This window comes from Equus przewalskii, chromosome 14 (genome assembly GCF_037783145.1).
Source record: "Equus przewalskii isolate Varuska chromosome 14, EquPr2, whole genome shotgun sequence".
NCBI lineage: Eukaryota > Metazoa > Chordata > Mammalia > Perissodactyla > Equidae > Equus > Equus przewalskii.
In genome coordinates this window covers 51,851,528-51,868,966 of record NC_091844.1, presented here as the reverse complement: position 1 = coordinate 51,868,966, position 17,439 = coordinate 51,851,528, and the positions used below count along the sequence as shown (strand labels likewise).

Sequence of the window (17,439 nt, the reverse complement as noted above, 5' to 3'; positions counted from 1 at the left end):
AACATAAATTCTTAAAAAATGTGTTGGAATCTAGTTATAATTTTGGAGAGGTATATGCTGTCCCAGATACCATGGGGACACTGACATATCTGCAGATCAGAACACCCAGAAACTCTCAGAACAACTCAGAACCATTTAGGATTACTGGCTCTTTCAGATAAATAAGGGAAGATAAAACCCAGGCAGCTAGTTCTAAATTTCTCACAAGCTACTTTTTAATATGTTTGTTTTGTTTATTGTGCTTATCACAAATTTGCATGACTGACAGAATTCATCTTTCAAAGCCTGCTGACACTTCTACTGGTTTTAAATGATCATTTATATTTTCCTCTGAATTTGGTTGTAAGTGATGTGTTTTCCAGATGTTCTTACAGCAAATGCCATTGTCTGATACAGGGACAGATGAATCCACTCATCTGGATACATTTCTCGGGTTGTAAATCTGCACTGATCCCTGTATATTCCACCACTCTGCTATGACTGAGAGCACAGATTTAGGAACAGCTCTTGTGTGTAGTCCCTGGTCTGGAACTTCTTGTCAAAACACTAAATGGTCCTTGCCAAGATCATGCAAATGAGGTAACTTGGCCAGCACTTTCTCTCCCACACGAAAGTCCTGCTAGCTGAGCATTAGCAACACGATCACCCTAGAGTGAGCCCACCTTTCAAATCAAAACCATTTTCTGTCAGTTAAGTATTATCGTTTTTTTTCCATGCTTGAACCATATAAATCATATAAATTAATATTTTATTTTGGTCCATGTAAAACAGTATAATACCTGTGGTAACAGAAACACCAGTTAACCTAAAAACATAAACTCTTCAATAATTAAATCCATAATTGTAGTTTTATCCCTCACTCTAGCACTATTTGCAGTAATCCATTTAGTTATAATCCTTATGATCTCTAGCTTTGATTTATGAAGGAATTAGCTGTGCCATCTGTGACTTTAGAAAATCAATATATGTTTCACAAATATTAAATTTTTAACCTGATACAACTAGAGAAAACAAAAAAGGATTTTTAAATATAACAATGCCTCATTTATCTGGTCTCTGATGGGAATAAACACTAATATTTTTTAAAGATTTTAAATTGTTTTAAAGACAATCTCAATCAATTTTGCTTTTTAACTTTGTAAGAAGTAAGTATGCTCCGAAGAGATGTCATTATTTGGTTGCATTCCATTTTGGGAGAGTAGCATTGAGGTCCAGAATTTAAAGGCATTTGTGGGTTTTCTAGGCACAAAAGCTTTGCATATTAGCTTCAAACACTCTCCTACGAAGGTATTAAATGTTATGGTCTAAAATACACCAGCAGAGTGTGGTGTATTTAAGTGAAGTGTCTTTTAAGTGAAAGTCTTATGTGGGAAAGAAATGCGATATAATTAACTACTCAAGCTTTCCCAAAGAGATCCAAGCTACAGCCATTTTTGAAAAAGAAAAGCCACGTTTCAGAGTCTCCAGCAATGAGGAGAATCGTGTCCTGGGGCTCTGGTTTGGATAGTAAGTCCTCCTCTCATCAGCCAGGTAATGTTGAGCAAGATGTGTCCTCCTCTCCCCACACTGACTTTCTTCTGTGTAGAAATGGGAATGAAACACACTTTGCACCATGATTGTCAGGATTAAGTTACTTCTGTGATAGTGCCAAGCCCCCTGCCTGGTACATACATAGATCAGAAATGTTATGTTTTCTTTCTATTGCCTGTCAGACAGGATTGAAAATTATGTGAACTCCAATTACCCTAAATATCTAAATACCAGAGAAACAAAAAGATGAATTAACAACCCACATGACCAACTGAAGCACTGCTGGGCAGAATGAATAAAATAACCAACTGAGACAATTAACGCACTCTCTAACACTCTGAGAACTCAAATAATGGAATTTGCATTTTTTTGTAAGGCTAAAAATATAGTCATTATAGATCACAAATGCCTACAATGTTAATTAAGCAGTAACTATGTGACGGGTTCTGAACTAAGTACTTTAGAAGAATTATATTATTTAATCCTCACTACCAAGTGACAGAGCCAGGATTTGAACTCAGTAATCTGATGCCAAAGCTCTTAATAATCGTGTTATCTGTCTACGTAGTAATGAAACGTGGCAGATTTCCTCTGCTGAGAATAACCAACATTTACTTAACCTCCCATGAAATTTTTTTTGTAACATGAAATGCCCATTTTTGATAAAGGAAAGAATTAAGACATTTTCCAGATGAAAAGCTCATAACTATCTATTCTACAAAATATTAGAGCATATTAAATCTGAATCTGAATCTAAATCACAATCTGAATCTAAATTAATGTTACCAAATCATTAAATTCCAGTCCTGTGTAATATTTAATTATCTGTTACACTTACGTAGACTATATGCTTTGTACACAGTAAGAATTCAACAAATACTTACTGACTAGCTATTTAGTTACAGCAGATAAAGGATCAAATAATAATGTACAAAGTTTTTCCCCAAAGTCTTTATTTTGTCAGTGACTGTAGGCTTTCTCTGGGAGTGAAGAAAGCTGTCTGGGTTATGGGCAATTCAAGTATTTATTTTCTTGCTGATATTTAAAGGCAAATAATTAGGCAGGGAAGAGAAGTAAGATGACTTTCAAATCATTTCTTAAACAACAGCAAAGATGACCAGCAATGTAGTAGGTGGCCACCCTGCCAAATCCTCTTGCTGCTCCTACAGTGGGAAGGCTTCCTCCAACTGTAAAGATGCCCCGGCACACCTTTCAGCACTTGTCACTACTTAAAATTATTTAAAATTCATATTAGTACGTGAAAAACTCTTCTGTTGAGATTACATATTTTCAATGGGCCTTTCCAGTCATTTAGTGATGAAACAATTAAAAAAATATAAATATGTTTGAAATTGCTCAATACAGAACTTACATCATTATAATCTTATGTTTGGCCTCTGGAACTTTATACAAAGTCAGATTTGAGTTCAAAGTAGAGAAAATTGAACTAAAACACGTAAAAGTTTTTGAGGGGTTGTTTGTGTGTGTGCATTTTTAACGAAGGTATAATTGCTTAGCCAGATACTCTTGTTTCTCTGACTAGAATATAAATAAAACCAGATCATGATCCAGAAAAACTTGTTTTACCACAAACCTATCAAATCTGTATCGGGCTACAAGGAACAAAGAACTAAAATCTCTTCTTACTACATGTTATATTTTAGATAATAAAGTGTATACAGTAGTATCTTCTCATGAAATTTTGCTCTAGAAAAATCTCCATATTCCTTTATTTGATTTATTGTTTTTCTGGCAGATTCTGTCAGCATCATGAGCCACACTGAGTACTTATTCTGTGTAGACTTATAAAAAAAAAAACAGAACAAAACGAAAAACCTTGTTTGCTGAAAATAAAAAGTGAAATAAAAAATGAAACCTCATCATTTCTCTAGTTTATCAGTAAATAACTGCTAAAAGCTGGGGGCCGGCCTGGTGGTGCAGTGTTTAAGTTTGCACGTTTCGCTTCTCGGTGGCCCGGGGTTCGCCAGTTTGGGTCCCGGGTGCGGACGTGGCACCGCTTGGCAAAAGCCATGCTGTGGTAGGTGTCCCACATATAAAGTAGAGGAAGATGGGCATGGATGTTAGCTCAGGGCTAGTCTTCCTCAGCAAAAAGAGGAGGATTGGCAGTAGTTAGCTCACGGCTAATCTTCCTCAAAATAAAAAAATAAATAAATAAAAACCTGCATTTAAAAAAAACTGCTAAAAGGGAGAGAGGCAGGTTATTATTATGTGAATAAAAGATGATTAACTATACATCATTCTATCATGCCACCAACAGTATATATCATAATTTTAAAAGATTATAGTGAAGAAGTGGGTCATTACCTTGGGACAGTATAAAAACAACACAAGAGTAAAGATAATTAAACAACCAGTAATATTCCAATCAAATGAAACACTCTTAATGAAGACCGACACTTGTTATATATTTAAATTAGCCAGCTAGAAAATATTTTTTAAAAGTCAGTAATTCAAATGGAAACTTTATGTTGATTTTAAAAGTCTGATACCATCAATTTAGATCCAGCTCACCTCTTACTGTAAACAAGAGGTAGAAAAGAACAATCCAAAATGGATAACTGGATTGTAAGTAATTAACATACACACCTTCTATGAAAGACTAATCCCAGATTTTACAAAGGCACATCTACGCCCCATGATTCAGTTTCTACTTCCACATGGTCTTGTAAACAGAAGATTTTAACAAGATATCAAATTCCATCTATATGCAAACTGACATGTTAATTACATATTACCTTACCAACTCATTAAAGCTGATGGCTCATGGTGCTTTTACATATCAATACTTTGTATTTAGATTTAATTGCATACATCTGAAAGTAATCCACTACAGAGGAAAACACAATTTTCTATGTATATGTTTCAATGATTTTGGTTGTGCTCCAATTTAGATATCACTGACACCACTGCATGAAATTCAGTTCCATAAGATGGTAACTTGAGTACAAATGAATCCCCACCTCCCAATGATCACTGAGATGGCCAAGGAAATAGAAAGAAAACCTTTATTAGCACTAAAACCTCGGGAAGGGTATCAGTGACACCACACATCCCAGGCCCAGGGATATCTATAACATACAGTAGATGAAGAACCAATAGGAAAAGGCAAACCCACCATCCTTAGTGAAAGTAAACGAGCAACTCGTCTGTTTGGGAGACACAACATCTAACAGAAAGCACAAAGAACAGACTTAAAAGTAGGCAGTTAAGTGCAAGACATACAATCTGGATCCCTCAAGGGCCTTTGGAAAGTGAGATATGTATCAAAGATTTAACCCAGTCATTCATTACCTAGGAATTTACACTAAAGAGCAAACTGGACAAATATGCAAAGATGTATGTTTAAGTATGATAATCACTATAATTGATAATAATAATAAATTAATATTAGTTAAAAGTGTAAACAATTTAAATGTTCATTAATAAGAAATTGGCATATGATTTACCCAAATAATGGAATATACATATAAGTAAATTCTCACTGACATGGAATGAGCTCCATAATATGCTGTTGAAGGGGAAAAAAGATTAAAAATAACATCTATTATGAATAGTTACACACATGGAGCGAGAACTGCAAAAATTATCATCAAAATGCAAATGGAGGTTGCCTCTGGGTAGTTGGATATTTGATAATTTTTCCTTCTTTATAATTATTAATGTAGCTTAAATTTTCTAAATAAATGTATACTGTCTTTGTAATCAGAAAAAAATTCTCTTCATGTTGGAAAAAGAAAAGTATATTTATTTTTAATACCACAATTCCATTTGGGAGAAATGACCTCAAGAAAATAATTGGGAAAATCCAGAAAGATATAGATTCTAAGATGTTTATCACAGCACTGTTTTTAACAGTAAAATATTGGCAATAACCTAAATATCAATAGTGAATTTGTTAAATAAACTTTGGAATAGCTATAGAGTGGCATACTATGAAGCCATTAAAAATTAAGACAAAGATATATCCATTACTAGCTCAGTTACTTTGGAAATATTACATACCCTCTAGGTATCAGTTTTCTTACCTGTAAAATGGTGATAAAAAGAACACTTATCTCATAGTGCTTTACCTAACTTCTTAGCTATGCCCTATTGTGATAGGAAATGAAAAACCTGAGTTTATGAGCTTCCTTCAATATCACATACCCCATTTCAAAACCTACTTTGCTATATGCTTTTAAAAAATATTGCAAGATCAACATTCAATTTGGCTGTCAATCAAGTTAAGAAAACATGAATCTAAGACCACAAAGGCAATGAATACCAAAATGGAAAACAGGAAATTCCTGCAACTTCTAGCCTATTTTTAAAAAACCCCTATACATATTCGCAAACTAAGCTTATATAAGTAGAAAAAGTAGTGATGGAAGATAGAACCAGACTGATCTGGATGCCTGTGGCACTGAGACAGGTCCCAAGAAGAAGTGGCCTAGATAACTTCCCTAGTTAACTGAACAACAAAACAATTTACATATACATACTAGTTAACTTCACCAGTTTTACTCTCATTGTACAAACATTTATTTTGTTGCTTTAAATAGCTGAAACCAACCTGCCACGGTCTTTCCCAATCGAGTGGAATAGGAAAGGCTCCAAGCCATGCTCCTACGAAACTAGAAATTGTAGTGATCTGGAGGCTGTTCTCCCAAACAGACGTAACTCTGTAAAACACAAATACGTAAATCACTGTTGGTATCTATCTTAGCTGCTGGAGAATCAAACAAAACAGTAGCACAAATTAACACTATATATCTATGTTCTGTTCATTTAAATTTAGCATCTCAAAGTGACATATAAAAATTTATCATGAACTATTAACAATTAATTCCAATTTTCAGTTGGAAAGGTAACATATACACATGGTGAAAGTCAAACAATACAAAAGAGCATATGCAATGAAAGTTAAGTCTTCCTCTCACCCTTTCCCCAGAAGCAAGTGCTACTACCAATTTAATACATATCCTTGCAGAAATATTTTATGCATGCACAAATACACATACAATTTTGTTTAGAATATTATAAGCATATTTGCATATATGCACACATATATTTATATATCCTTCAAAACAAAACTCTAATGCATCATGTTATAAGCCCAGTTTTGCTGCTGTGTTTTCCTTTAACGGTTATACTAGATTCCATCGTACGGAGGGAGCATCATTTACTCCACTAGTCCTTCGTATGGCACATTTCACTAAAACAAATCAACTCTATTTGGTGGGGAAGGAGTAGAGACTGAAAACAAAGTATTTCAAAAGATCCAGTGATTTTGCCCACCATTCTTATTTAAGTGCACATCTTACAGTGTAAAGACCTAATTCTGCCATTCTTTCAGTAAATCTTGGTTTCAGGCCGCCCCTCATAGTGTGACCACTTAGCCGTGTAGAACGTGAGTTTGGTTACAGTAGAGCAAAATCCCACCACAACACAGTAAGGGGAGGCTCCAAATATTCAATTGTTTAAAATACAAGGTTGAGTTATTATGAAGTTTTATGAAAAGCAGTTCCTTCCAGCTGGTGTGGAAAAAGGGGAAAACATTTGCTTTGTTAGAAGATTTCTTTCATTAGAAGTAGGCCAATTATTACACACAAAATGTACACTGAATTAAAGAAGTCCCAGATGACCAGTCAGTCATAAATCAACCCCTCTATCACCTTCTCATTATTCCCCCTCCACCACCCACACAAGGTAAGAGCTTTGACTTGTTTCTACTGAAAATGGAGGCTGGAAGAAGGTTGGAGCCAATCACCATATATCCAAATTTCTGTTATTTGCTGGGTTTTATCTTTTTTTATTTTACATAACACCTATAAATGCAAGTCAATGTCTTCAACCAGCATTTAACAGAACAGTGTTCCGTTCCAACCTTAGGAAAAAACTGGCAAGTTGAATGCAAAGAGAGAACTGTGCCGTTGGGCAATTTAAAGGATTTTCCAGGGTAATTTTTGACTATATGTGGCTGACAAATGTTGACTAGCTTTCACTCAACATGCAACTCCTCTATGTTGCGATACGGAAAGTGATGTGCCCAGAGACACCAAGTCTGGTAGAGGCCGAGAGCAGAGTTTACTTTCTGCTGGAAAGAGTTTACTTTTTCCATTTTATGGATGAGCAGGAAGTTCAGCTGGATTTGGAAGAATGGGTAGCATTTGGTCGTGAAGAACTGGAAAAAGAGCTGGACTGCAGGTAAAAGGGACATCAGTAAAACTGGTTGAGGCCAAGTGGACAACTAGAAAAGTAGGTCAGAGTTAGGATTTCTAAAAATTACTTTATTGAGTATAGTAAAAACTTGCCCCAGAAAATCTTTTTCGAGCCATACAATTCACTCATTTAAAGTGCACAGTTCAATGTTTCTTAGTATATTTACAAAGTTGTGCAACCATCACCCCAAAATGAAACCCTTTACGCATTAGCAGTCACTCCCCATTTCCCCTCCCCGCCCAGCCCTAGGCAACCACTAATCTGCTTTTTGTTTCTATGGGTTTACCTATTCTGAACATTTCATATAAATGGAATCATATATTGTGTGGTCTTTTGTGACTGGCTTCTTTCACTTAGCATAATGTTTCAAGATTCATCCATTTTGTACCATGTAAAAATTCTTTTTTATTGCCAAATAATATTTTGTTGTATGGGTATACCACATTTTATTTTTTCCACGCATGAGTTGATGGACATTTGAGTTGTCTGGACTTTCTGGCAATTGTGCATAATGCTACTATAAACATTAATGAACAAGTTTTGTGTGGATATGTTTCCATTTTTCTTGGGGGTATACTAAGGAATAGAATTGCTGGGTCATATGGCAACTCTATGTTTAACCTTTTGAGGAATTGCAAGACAGTTTGTCAAAGAGCTAAGCCATTTTATATTCCCCCAGCAGTGTTTGGTGGTTTCCATTTTTCCACATCCTTGCTAACACTTGTTATTATTGATTATAGCCACTGTAGTGGGTACCAAGTGTTATCTCATCGTGGTAGATTTAGGGTTAGGATTTTAGAACAGCCTTAAAAGTCAGACTAAAGGAGCCACTGAAGGTTTTAAATCAAGGCAGCTATGATCAGAGCTATGTTTCAGTGAGATTCATGTACATGTCTTATCTAACTTCTAAGCTCCAAGTTCCTCAGGCTAAGGGGCAAGATCCATGTCTTCATATTTTCTATCATTACAGCACACTTGTGGCCATCTCATATTTGTTGTAATAAAAAGTGCTAACATCCAAGAGGAGGTCCTCTATTTGTATCCTCTGATGTATCCAAGAGTGTTTAGATCTTACATATAATAAATGTAGAGAAAATGGAACCAAGACCTAATTTAAAAAATAGAAAAACTCTCTAGCCCCTTTAAAATTAAAATTTGATCAAAATAACACATATAAGTATCTTTAAACTCAAAGATCACAACAATAATAATTCCTCCCTGCAGTCCTCCCCATTCCTGATTTCTGCTCCTGAGGCAGACACTTTCAAATCTTCACTGTTTCTTCTATATACCGCTAATTTAAAAGAGCATACATTATGTACAGAATTTTCAAGATTTAGTTACTTTCTGCTTTCTACAATGGAGGAGGATTTGGTGCTCTAGCCACAAGGCTCCCATCTCCATACACATTTCTGACTCATCATCCTCTTTCACAGTGACATGTCCTCTCAGCTGAATCAATAGCAGTGTCTACATTATGATTATGAAAATATTCATCCCAGCTGAACCACACAGTAAACCACAATTACCTTTCCCTTCTTCGAGTAAATTTTTAATTTTCTTTGGATGTTAAGAACTTCCTCTTTTTTTACCCCCCATTTGCGAACCTACCTGTCACTAAATCATCCTCAAGTATTCCAAAGAAACTAAACATCAGCTCTTGTCTGCGCTCTCTCTCTTCTTGGAGACACCTCACCTGCTCCAGGCTGGGCTGGGCGCTCGCTAAGCCTACGGCACAGCTGTACCGAGTTCCCTACACCATCGCCTCGGGAACTCCCTCTGCCTCTCTCGTTGCTTTGGGGTCTCATTTCCTACATTCCGAGACTTCCTCCTTCTATTTTCTTTTCTTTTTTTTTAAAGCACCTCCTGCAACAGAATCCTGAAAAGGGTACATGGAAAACAGATTTCAGCGATGTTTAAAGTCCGAAAATGACTTTACTATAATTGTTGGACATCATTTTGCCTCTGAATTTTGAAGGCACTGCTCCTTTGTTCTGTGACTCCCAGCTGAGAAGTTTAGAGCCATTCTGGCCCCCAGTGCTCTGTAGGCAGCACATCCCTACCCCCACCCCACCCCCGCCCTCTCTGGGAGCCTTTAGAATCACCTCTTTATTCCTGGCTCTCTAAAATGTCACAATAACGCACCCTGGAGTGGACGACTTTTCATGCATCATGCTGGAGATACACGGGCCTCTTAATCTAGAATCTCAAGTCTTTGGTTCTTGAAATTTTCTTTTATTTAAAGACTTTCTCTGTCCAGATCCCTTAAGAATTTTCCACTTTTCTTACTCTTTGGCTTGGAATACTATCATTATGAATTAGTCTCTGATTTTCTTACCTTTTAACTCATTTTCCATATCTTTGTCTTTTTTCTTTTTTTCTTTTTTTTTTAAAGATTTTATTTTTTCCTTTTTCTCCCCAAAGCCCCTCGGTACATAGTTGTGTATTCTTCGTTGTGGGTTCTTCTAGTTGTGGCATGTGGGACGCTGCCTCAGCGTGGTCTGATGAGCAGTGCCATGTCCGCGCCCAGGATTCAAACTAACGAAACACTGGGCTGCCTGCAGCAGAGCACGCAAACTTAACCACTCGGCCACGGGGCCAGCCCCCATATCTTTGCCTTTTTGACTAAGGGATCTTTTCAACTTTGTCTCTACTTGTGTTGAATTTTTTTTTCATCATATTTTTAATTCCCAAGAGCTTTTTTGTTCTGTGAATATTCTTTTTGATAGCTTCCTGTTCATGTTTTATGGATGTAAAAAGTAGACATTTTTTAAAGTTATCTTCTGGTTTTTATATTGCTTTTGTTTCCACTGAGTTTTTTTGTTGTTTTCATTTTGGAGATGTTTCTCAACTGTCTAAGTGTTTATTTCTCATTCTACTTAAAACACTATATATGAAATATCCGGAACAGTCAAATCTAGAGAGACAGAAAGTATTTTAGTAGTTGCCTGGGATGGGAGGATGGGGGCAGGAGAGAAGGGTGGGAATGGAGGATGATGCCAATAGGCATAGTTTCTTTTGGGGGTGAGGAAATGTTCTAAAACTAGATTGTGGAGATGGTTACAAAACTGTGTCCCTACTAAAAACCATTAAATTGTACACTTTAAATGGGTGAGTTTTATGATATGAAGTTTATCTCAATAAAGCTATTTTTTAAAAAACTGAAACACTAAACAGCTGACTGGATGTTCACTGTGCAGAAGCACAATTCAACTGGTGGGCTTCACGGTACCAGGGATTGGGTAGGAACCCTGCCTTTTGGAGAACCCCCAAATGTCTGTATCTGTAGGTTTTTCTTTTGTATCATTTTCCCTAGGTTTCAATATTTTGCCTAAATGGTATAAGCCTAGCTGTCAGTATTCTGGGCCGGCGGGTGAAAAGGACTAGGCGTACTCACTGTTCAGCACACAGACCTCCATTAATCCCTGTTCCCCGAAGAGGCTGTACCAATTAGGCTCAGGACCTGGGGACAGCCAGAGTAGCTGGGGATACAATTACATTTTCTCCATCTTCCCTTTCCCTACTGTGTAACTTCTATTGCTTATTTTTTATAGTATTTATATTCTGTTCTGAAACCCTAATTCATTCAATTATTTTCTTGATATAGTGAACCTCCTTAATATATAAACTGAGTAATTCCTTTATTTGGGGAAACTGTCTTCTAACACATCTCTGAATTAGTTTTGTTTTGTATTTTAGGGGTGCTAACTAGTCTTAAGTTGATCTCCTTTGTTCTCTATATTTATCATTTCTTCCCTAATTGTTTGATACTTCCCAATCCCTCCTCTACCCCTAATTCATTTTGATTAGCTCAAACCTTTCCTCCAGGTTAGAAATTGATTTTCCAACTTGTCTATGTTTCTAATTTATGATCTGTAATGGTGTGGTCTGGAGTCTCAATTTATTTCATTAATTCTGCAATCTCCTTCTCCACCTCATTTTGCTTCCTTATCTTTGAGCTCTTACTTTATTAAATTCATAACCTTAATAACATTTTTCTGTGGTAAACTGTGGAGTTTGTTTTTGTTCCTTGGGTGGTATTTCCTCCCAGGCTGTCTTCTGCATTTCTCCTCCCGCCCACCCCCCACCCCCAGTGTGTTTTTAGGACTGCCATGCCGTTTCTTTTCATCTTGCCCACACTTCACGTAGGCAGGCTGCCCAGACTACCTGTTTGCTCAGAGACAAAGAGTGAATTATCTTTGAAGCTGTCTTCCCATCTTAACTGGCACCAATTTTTCCTGTCTTGAAGCTGCATTTTGAGGACTGTATATTATTTTCCATCCAGTTTTCTGAAAATGAGGCAGGAGAGAACGGAGGCAGGGTAACAGAAATGCTCTCTCTGCGATTTAATCAGTGATATTCAGCTTAAATTTAATAAATGGTGGTTCCATAAATCAAACTTTTAAAAATGTTTGACCAGGGCTTATGTGTCCCATCAGAAATTGGATGAAGCTACTGTGGCAGTCAGCCTCGTTGGCAGAGCCCAGCAGGCAGCAGCCCTGGTAGATTGATAACAACTAAACAGCCCTGATGGGGCTTCAGGGAAACCAGCACTCTGCTGGGAGATAGACACAGATATAGATATAGAGTTACAGATAGAAATGAACCTCTAAGTATGTAGGTGTATACATATTCTTCAAACTAGAACTTTAGTTAGGCAATGTCTATCAACTTGTGAGCGAGGAATTCTACACCAGGAATCTAGTTTACAGAAACCCTTGCACAAGTATACAAGATTTTACATGGTACAAAGACATTCATAACAACATTATTTATAATTATGAAAATTTGATAATAACCTTCAATAGGAAATTAGTTAAATAAATCATGGTACATGGTATACTTGTAATGATGATTAATTGCCCCACATTCACCTCATCACTGATGATTAGACTAATTGAATCATGGCGATTCCATTCTCTTTCCCGATGATTAGTTTAGAAGACTCAAGGAAAAGCTGCTGCCTTCTCACTACCAGCCCAAGGATAAGAACCAGGAGAATCAAGAAGAAGCACAGCCACACTTTGACCATCTATATCTAGAACCACACAACCTTTGTTATGCGAAAGAATGTTTCCTTATTGTTCAAACCAATATAAGCTGAAGTTTTCTATTCCTTATAGATGAAGATATACTAAGGATACTATGCAAGAAGAGGTAAATACAAAGACATTCCTTTTTTTTTTTTTTTTTTTTTGGTGAGGAAGATTTGCCCTGAGCTAACTTCTGTTGTTCCAATCTTCCTCTATTTTGTACGTGGGCCACAGCCACAACACATGTGCCAAGTGATGCAGGTCCAAGCCTAGGGAACCAAACCGAGGCTGCTGAAGTGGAGTACTTAACCACTAGGCAACAGGGCCAGCCCCGAAAGACATTCTTTTTTATTTTTTTTTGGTGAGGAAGATTGGCCCTGAGCTAACATCTGTTGCCAGTCTTCCTCTTTTTGCTCGAGGAAGACTGTTGCTGAGCTAACATCTGTGGCAATCTTTCCCTACTTTGTATGTGGCATGCGCCACAGCATGGCTTGATGAGCGGTGCATGGGTCTGTGCCTGGGATCCAAACCGGTGACTCCAGGCTGCTGAAGCAGAGCACGTGAGCTTAACCACTACACCACTTGGCCAGCCCTGCTTAAGACATTCTTAATAAGTGAAAAACAAGCAAGTTACTGGCAGTGACTAGTATAACTATTTTTGTTTTAAAATTACATATATGTTATATGCATAGTCAAAATAAAATATATAAAATCTGTTAGAAATGACTGATTCTTTGATAGAATTACTAGGATCTTTAACTTTTCTATACTTGTCTATTATTTGAATTTTTACAATATGTATTCTTTTGTAATAAACAATTAAGATAGAAAGGAAATAAAACATAAATTCCTCCCTATTAATTTATAGCAGCACTGACATTGGTTTATTCTCATAATAAAGTCATCTGAATTCTATGATTATTGGCTAATTTTTCATAGTTAAGGAATGTATAAACACAGGCAGTAGGGCTGAGAACAGAATAAGTGGCTCACTGTTCTGTGAACAATCTTAAAAAGTGACTAAAGCAATATTACAGATCAATCTTCATGACAATGAGCCGAAAGTAAATGTCTATATTATTTGACTCCACTGAAATTCATTATATCAAATATTAATGGAGAGAAATAGGCCATTCTGAATGGCTACTATGGGTCAGACCCTGTATCAGGCACCTGAGGTAGATGGGCTGTCATCAAAACACTGCTTGTTAAAATGGAGTTGATCTTTTTAGCCGTTGATCTCTTCATCTAAAAGACACCACATCACTCCTCCTAGTGGCTAAAGATATTTTACAGAATTCTTATATAAACTTCCCCCTTCCCCACTGAATATTAAAATCAATGCTTCTTTGCCACTAAATTTTTGCACCCACATTAAAGCTAAATTACCTATTTTTCATATGTATAAAGTTTTGGTTATTCACTATCTTTTCCCTCTTTATGTCCACAGCGTCTTTTTCAATATAAAATCCATTTCAGTACAAAGATGAGAAAAAGCAGCCTTTGTCTTTGTCTACACAAACTGGTCTTACTGACTGTCTTTACCAAGATAACCACAGATTCAGGAACTTATTCAGAAATTCAATTTTTTAGTTCATTAAAAGTGATCAGGTTCTGACTTAAACATTCAAATAACGGCATAAAAGAACGGATAAATCGGGCCGGCCCCATGGCGCAGCAGTTAAGTTCACATGTTCCGCTTTGGCAGCCCGGGGTTCGTGGTTTGGATACCGGGTGCAGACATGGCACCACTTGGCACGCCATGCTGTGGTAGGCGTCCCACGTATAAAGTAGAGGAAGGTGGGCAGGGATGTTAGCTCTGGGCCAGTCTTCCTCAGCAAAAAGAGGAGGATTGGCAGCAGTTAGCTCAGGGCTAATCTTCCTCCCATCCCCGCCCAAAGAAAGAAAAAAGAACTGATAAAAATCACAAAGCAAACTTGAGTGAAAAATATAGATTATTACTTTTCTTTATAACAAAGTCTACAAATTAAAAAAACTTCACAATAATTATAATTATAATAATACTTATAAGGCAACAAATAGAATTAAACTAGTACGAATTGAGTATATTCAGTAATAAGTATACCAAAAAGAAGATGGCAGAATTTTCCAAGAAACTGAATGACTTTTCTATCTTCAAGTTTTTCTTCAAAATAGCATTCTTTTGTTTTGCTTTTTTATCTGGAATAACTTTACATTTACTTTGAGGAGAATTCTTGTTTAAATAGTGTCTTTTAAGTATACATTAAATCTCAGCATCAGAATTGGTCCTTTACTCTTGGCTGTTATTCCTACACAGTCTCAAGATCAAAGCTTTTGTGTTTTTCAATCTTCATCTGATTATCATCTACTCAACATTAAAAATGCAAATAAATACATTATAAATCAGGATATAATAATTTTTTCACTTTATTTTTGTTATAGTATAAAACATTTATATTGATTCAACACTGAGCAAGATGTCAGCCCAACTTAAAATTAGCTTATTCACACTAAACATTTGAATTAGTCACAGTTCCATAATACTAAAAGGGCCAGCTTTAAATAAATAAAACAAAAAAATTCTACAGTGCTTTATATACTAAAACACAGGATGAATGATAAAAATATTTAAAGCTCTAAAATCTTCAATCAGTACTTTTAAGGTATTTTAATCACTTTTAGTGGATTAGAACCATAGCATAAGCACTTCAATTTCTGTTGTAAATTATTATTGAATAGGAAAAAACCTAAAATTATTCATGTTTTGTACAACCTCCTTAAATAATAATAATAGAATTCTATGAAATTAAAGTTGTGACTCAATATAAATAATGCTAACTGTATACTGGGACAATTTCAGAAATAATATACAAGTAATTATTTTTTTGTGCGTATTTCATATTATCACTGCAGAACCACCAGATCTTTGAGTTTTTAAACAAGTATTCCATAAAAGTGAACATTTAAGAAGGTCAACCCTAACATTAAACAGGCTAATCTATCAAATTAATCATTTCTTACCTCATTCAAAATTTGACATGATTTAGATGCTAAATCCTTCAAGTGTGATAAAGTGCTGGGGAAGAAAGCGAAACATCACTAATGTATGGCGGAGATATGAAGACTTAAGTTCCCCTCTCATGACAAAGTTTAAGCTAACTTTACACTAAATGAACTGAAAAAACTGGTCCTCCTTCTCCTTGGCTCTCTATGCCCTACACTCCTTGGTCTGTTACTGAAACCAGGAAAAAGTACTAAGACAAACATCAGTCAGGGTTGGAAGTATAAAATATGAAAACGCTGCCTGACATTTGCTAATCCATTTGACAAACGTTTCTTGAGCAGTTACTATTTGATTTCACTCATCAGCCTACTCAGTTCTGACAATAACCATGCAAACTCTGTATCTGTGGGTTCTGCACCGCCGGATTCAACCAACAATAGATCAAAAGGCCTATGTGGTTGCATCTGTACTGAACACGTACAGACTTTTTTCTTGTCATGATTCCCTAAACAATACAGTATAACAACTATTTACAAGCATTTACATTGTATTAGGTATTATAAGTAATCTGGAGATGATTTAAAGTATGGGGAGGAATGTGCATAGGTGATATGCAAATACGATGCCATTTTATATAAGGGACTTGAGCAGATTTTGCTATCTAGGGAGAAAAGGGGGTCATAGAACCAATCCCTTGTGGATACCAAGGGACAACTGTACATGTGAGGATGTGTGAAGTTAAATAGCTTGTCTAAGATCACTTGGCCACTAAGTAATGAAGACAGGGCAATAACTTACTTTCTGATCCTCAATTACTAGAGTCTTCTAACTTTTATACCATCAGATGACCTGGATTCAAGTCCCAGCGCTACCTCTTACTGGGTATAGAGGGCAAATCACTTAACCAGTCAGCTTTCCAGTATCTCCATCTTGAAAATGGTGAAAATAGGAGTATTGCAGCAGATTACTGTGAGAATTAAATGCTATAACATATAGGAAAATGCTTTAAAAGTTATTAAAATATTATTGCATTATTACTATTTCATGCCGTGCTCTGTGTGTATAAATAAAATGTTTTGTATTACAAATTGACTATTTTTAGCCATAGTCCTCTAGGAACTGAACTGTTCTCTGGTTGTATGCTGGAAATTTTAGAATAATTTTTGCAGTCTACTGAACTTTAGGTAGGACCAAAGAAATCTAACAGCTTCTTAACACAGGCCTTACTTTCAAAAGCCAGAAAGTAAGTTAAGTATTGGCCAAATCCAACTCATTATAATTTTCATTTTGACTAGGTAGTACATTAATTCGGTCTGCATTTCAAAAGACACCAAAGGGTAGTCAGTGGAAAGTCTCCTTACCTTGTCTCCTAGCTTCTCAGATCCCCTCTCCAGAGACAACCAATATTTTATCAGTTTCTTATGTATCTTTCCAAAGATATACAGGTATATCTAGTCTCCCCGGCCAACTTTTTACAGAAACGGTTGCATCTATACACATTTCTTCACTTTTCTTTCTTCCATTTAATAACGTATCAGTAAACAAAGAGTTGGTTTTTTTTTTAAACAGCTGCATAGTATACTATAGTGCGGATTAAGTTAACTTAATCCATCCTTTATTAAACGACATTTAGCCTATTTTCAATGCTTCAACAAGTAATCTTATGTA

The 17,439-nt window shown here is 36.1% G+C and overlaps 1 protein-coding gene and 1 long non-coding RNA gene across 3 annotated transcripts in view; both read right to left on the bottom strand.

The window, feature by feature from the left end:
• PIGF (phosphatidylinositol glycan anchor biosynthesis class F) overlaps window positions 1-17,439 on the bottom strand; it is a 32,467-nt gene that overhangs the window by 7,062 nt on the left and 7,966 nt on the right. For both annotated transcript variants that reach the window (XM_070573980.1, XM_070573981.1), the window contains exon 5: window positions 6,104-6,212. In XM_070573980.1, coding sequence (XP_070430081.1) covers window positions 6,104-6,212 — 109 coding nt within the window. The remainder of the gene's footprint in view (window positions 1-6,103; window positions 6,213-17,439) is intronic.
• LOC139075770 (uncharacterized) lies at window positions 9,590-16,738 on the bottom strand. Its single transcript, XR_011526549.1, has 4 exons — window positions 16,570-16,738; window positions 15,789-15,843; window positions 11,920-12,041; window positions 9,590-9,631 (listed from the first exon to the last, which is right to left on the bottom strand). It is a non-coding gene; the product is annotated as an uncharacterized lncRNA (long non-coding RNA).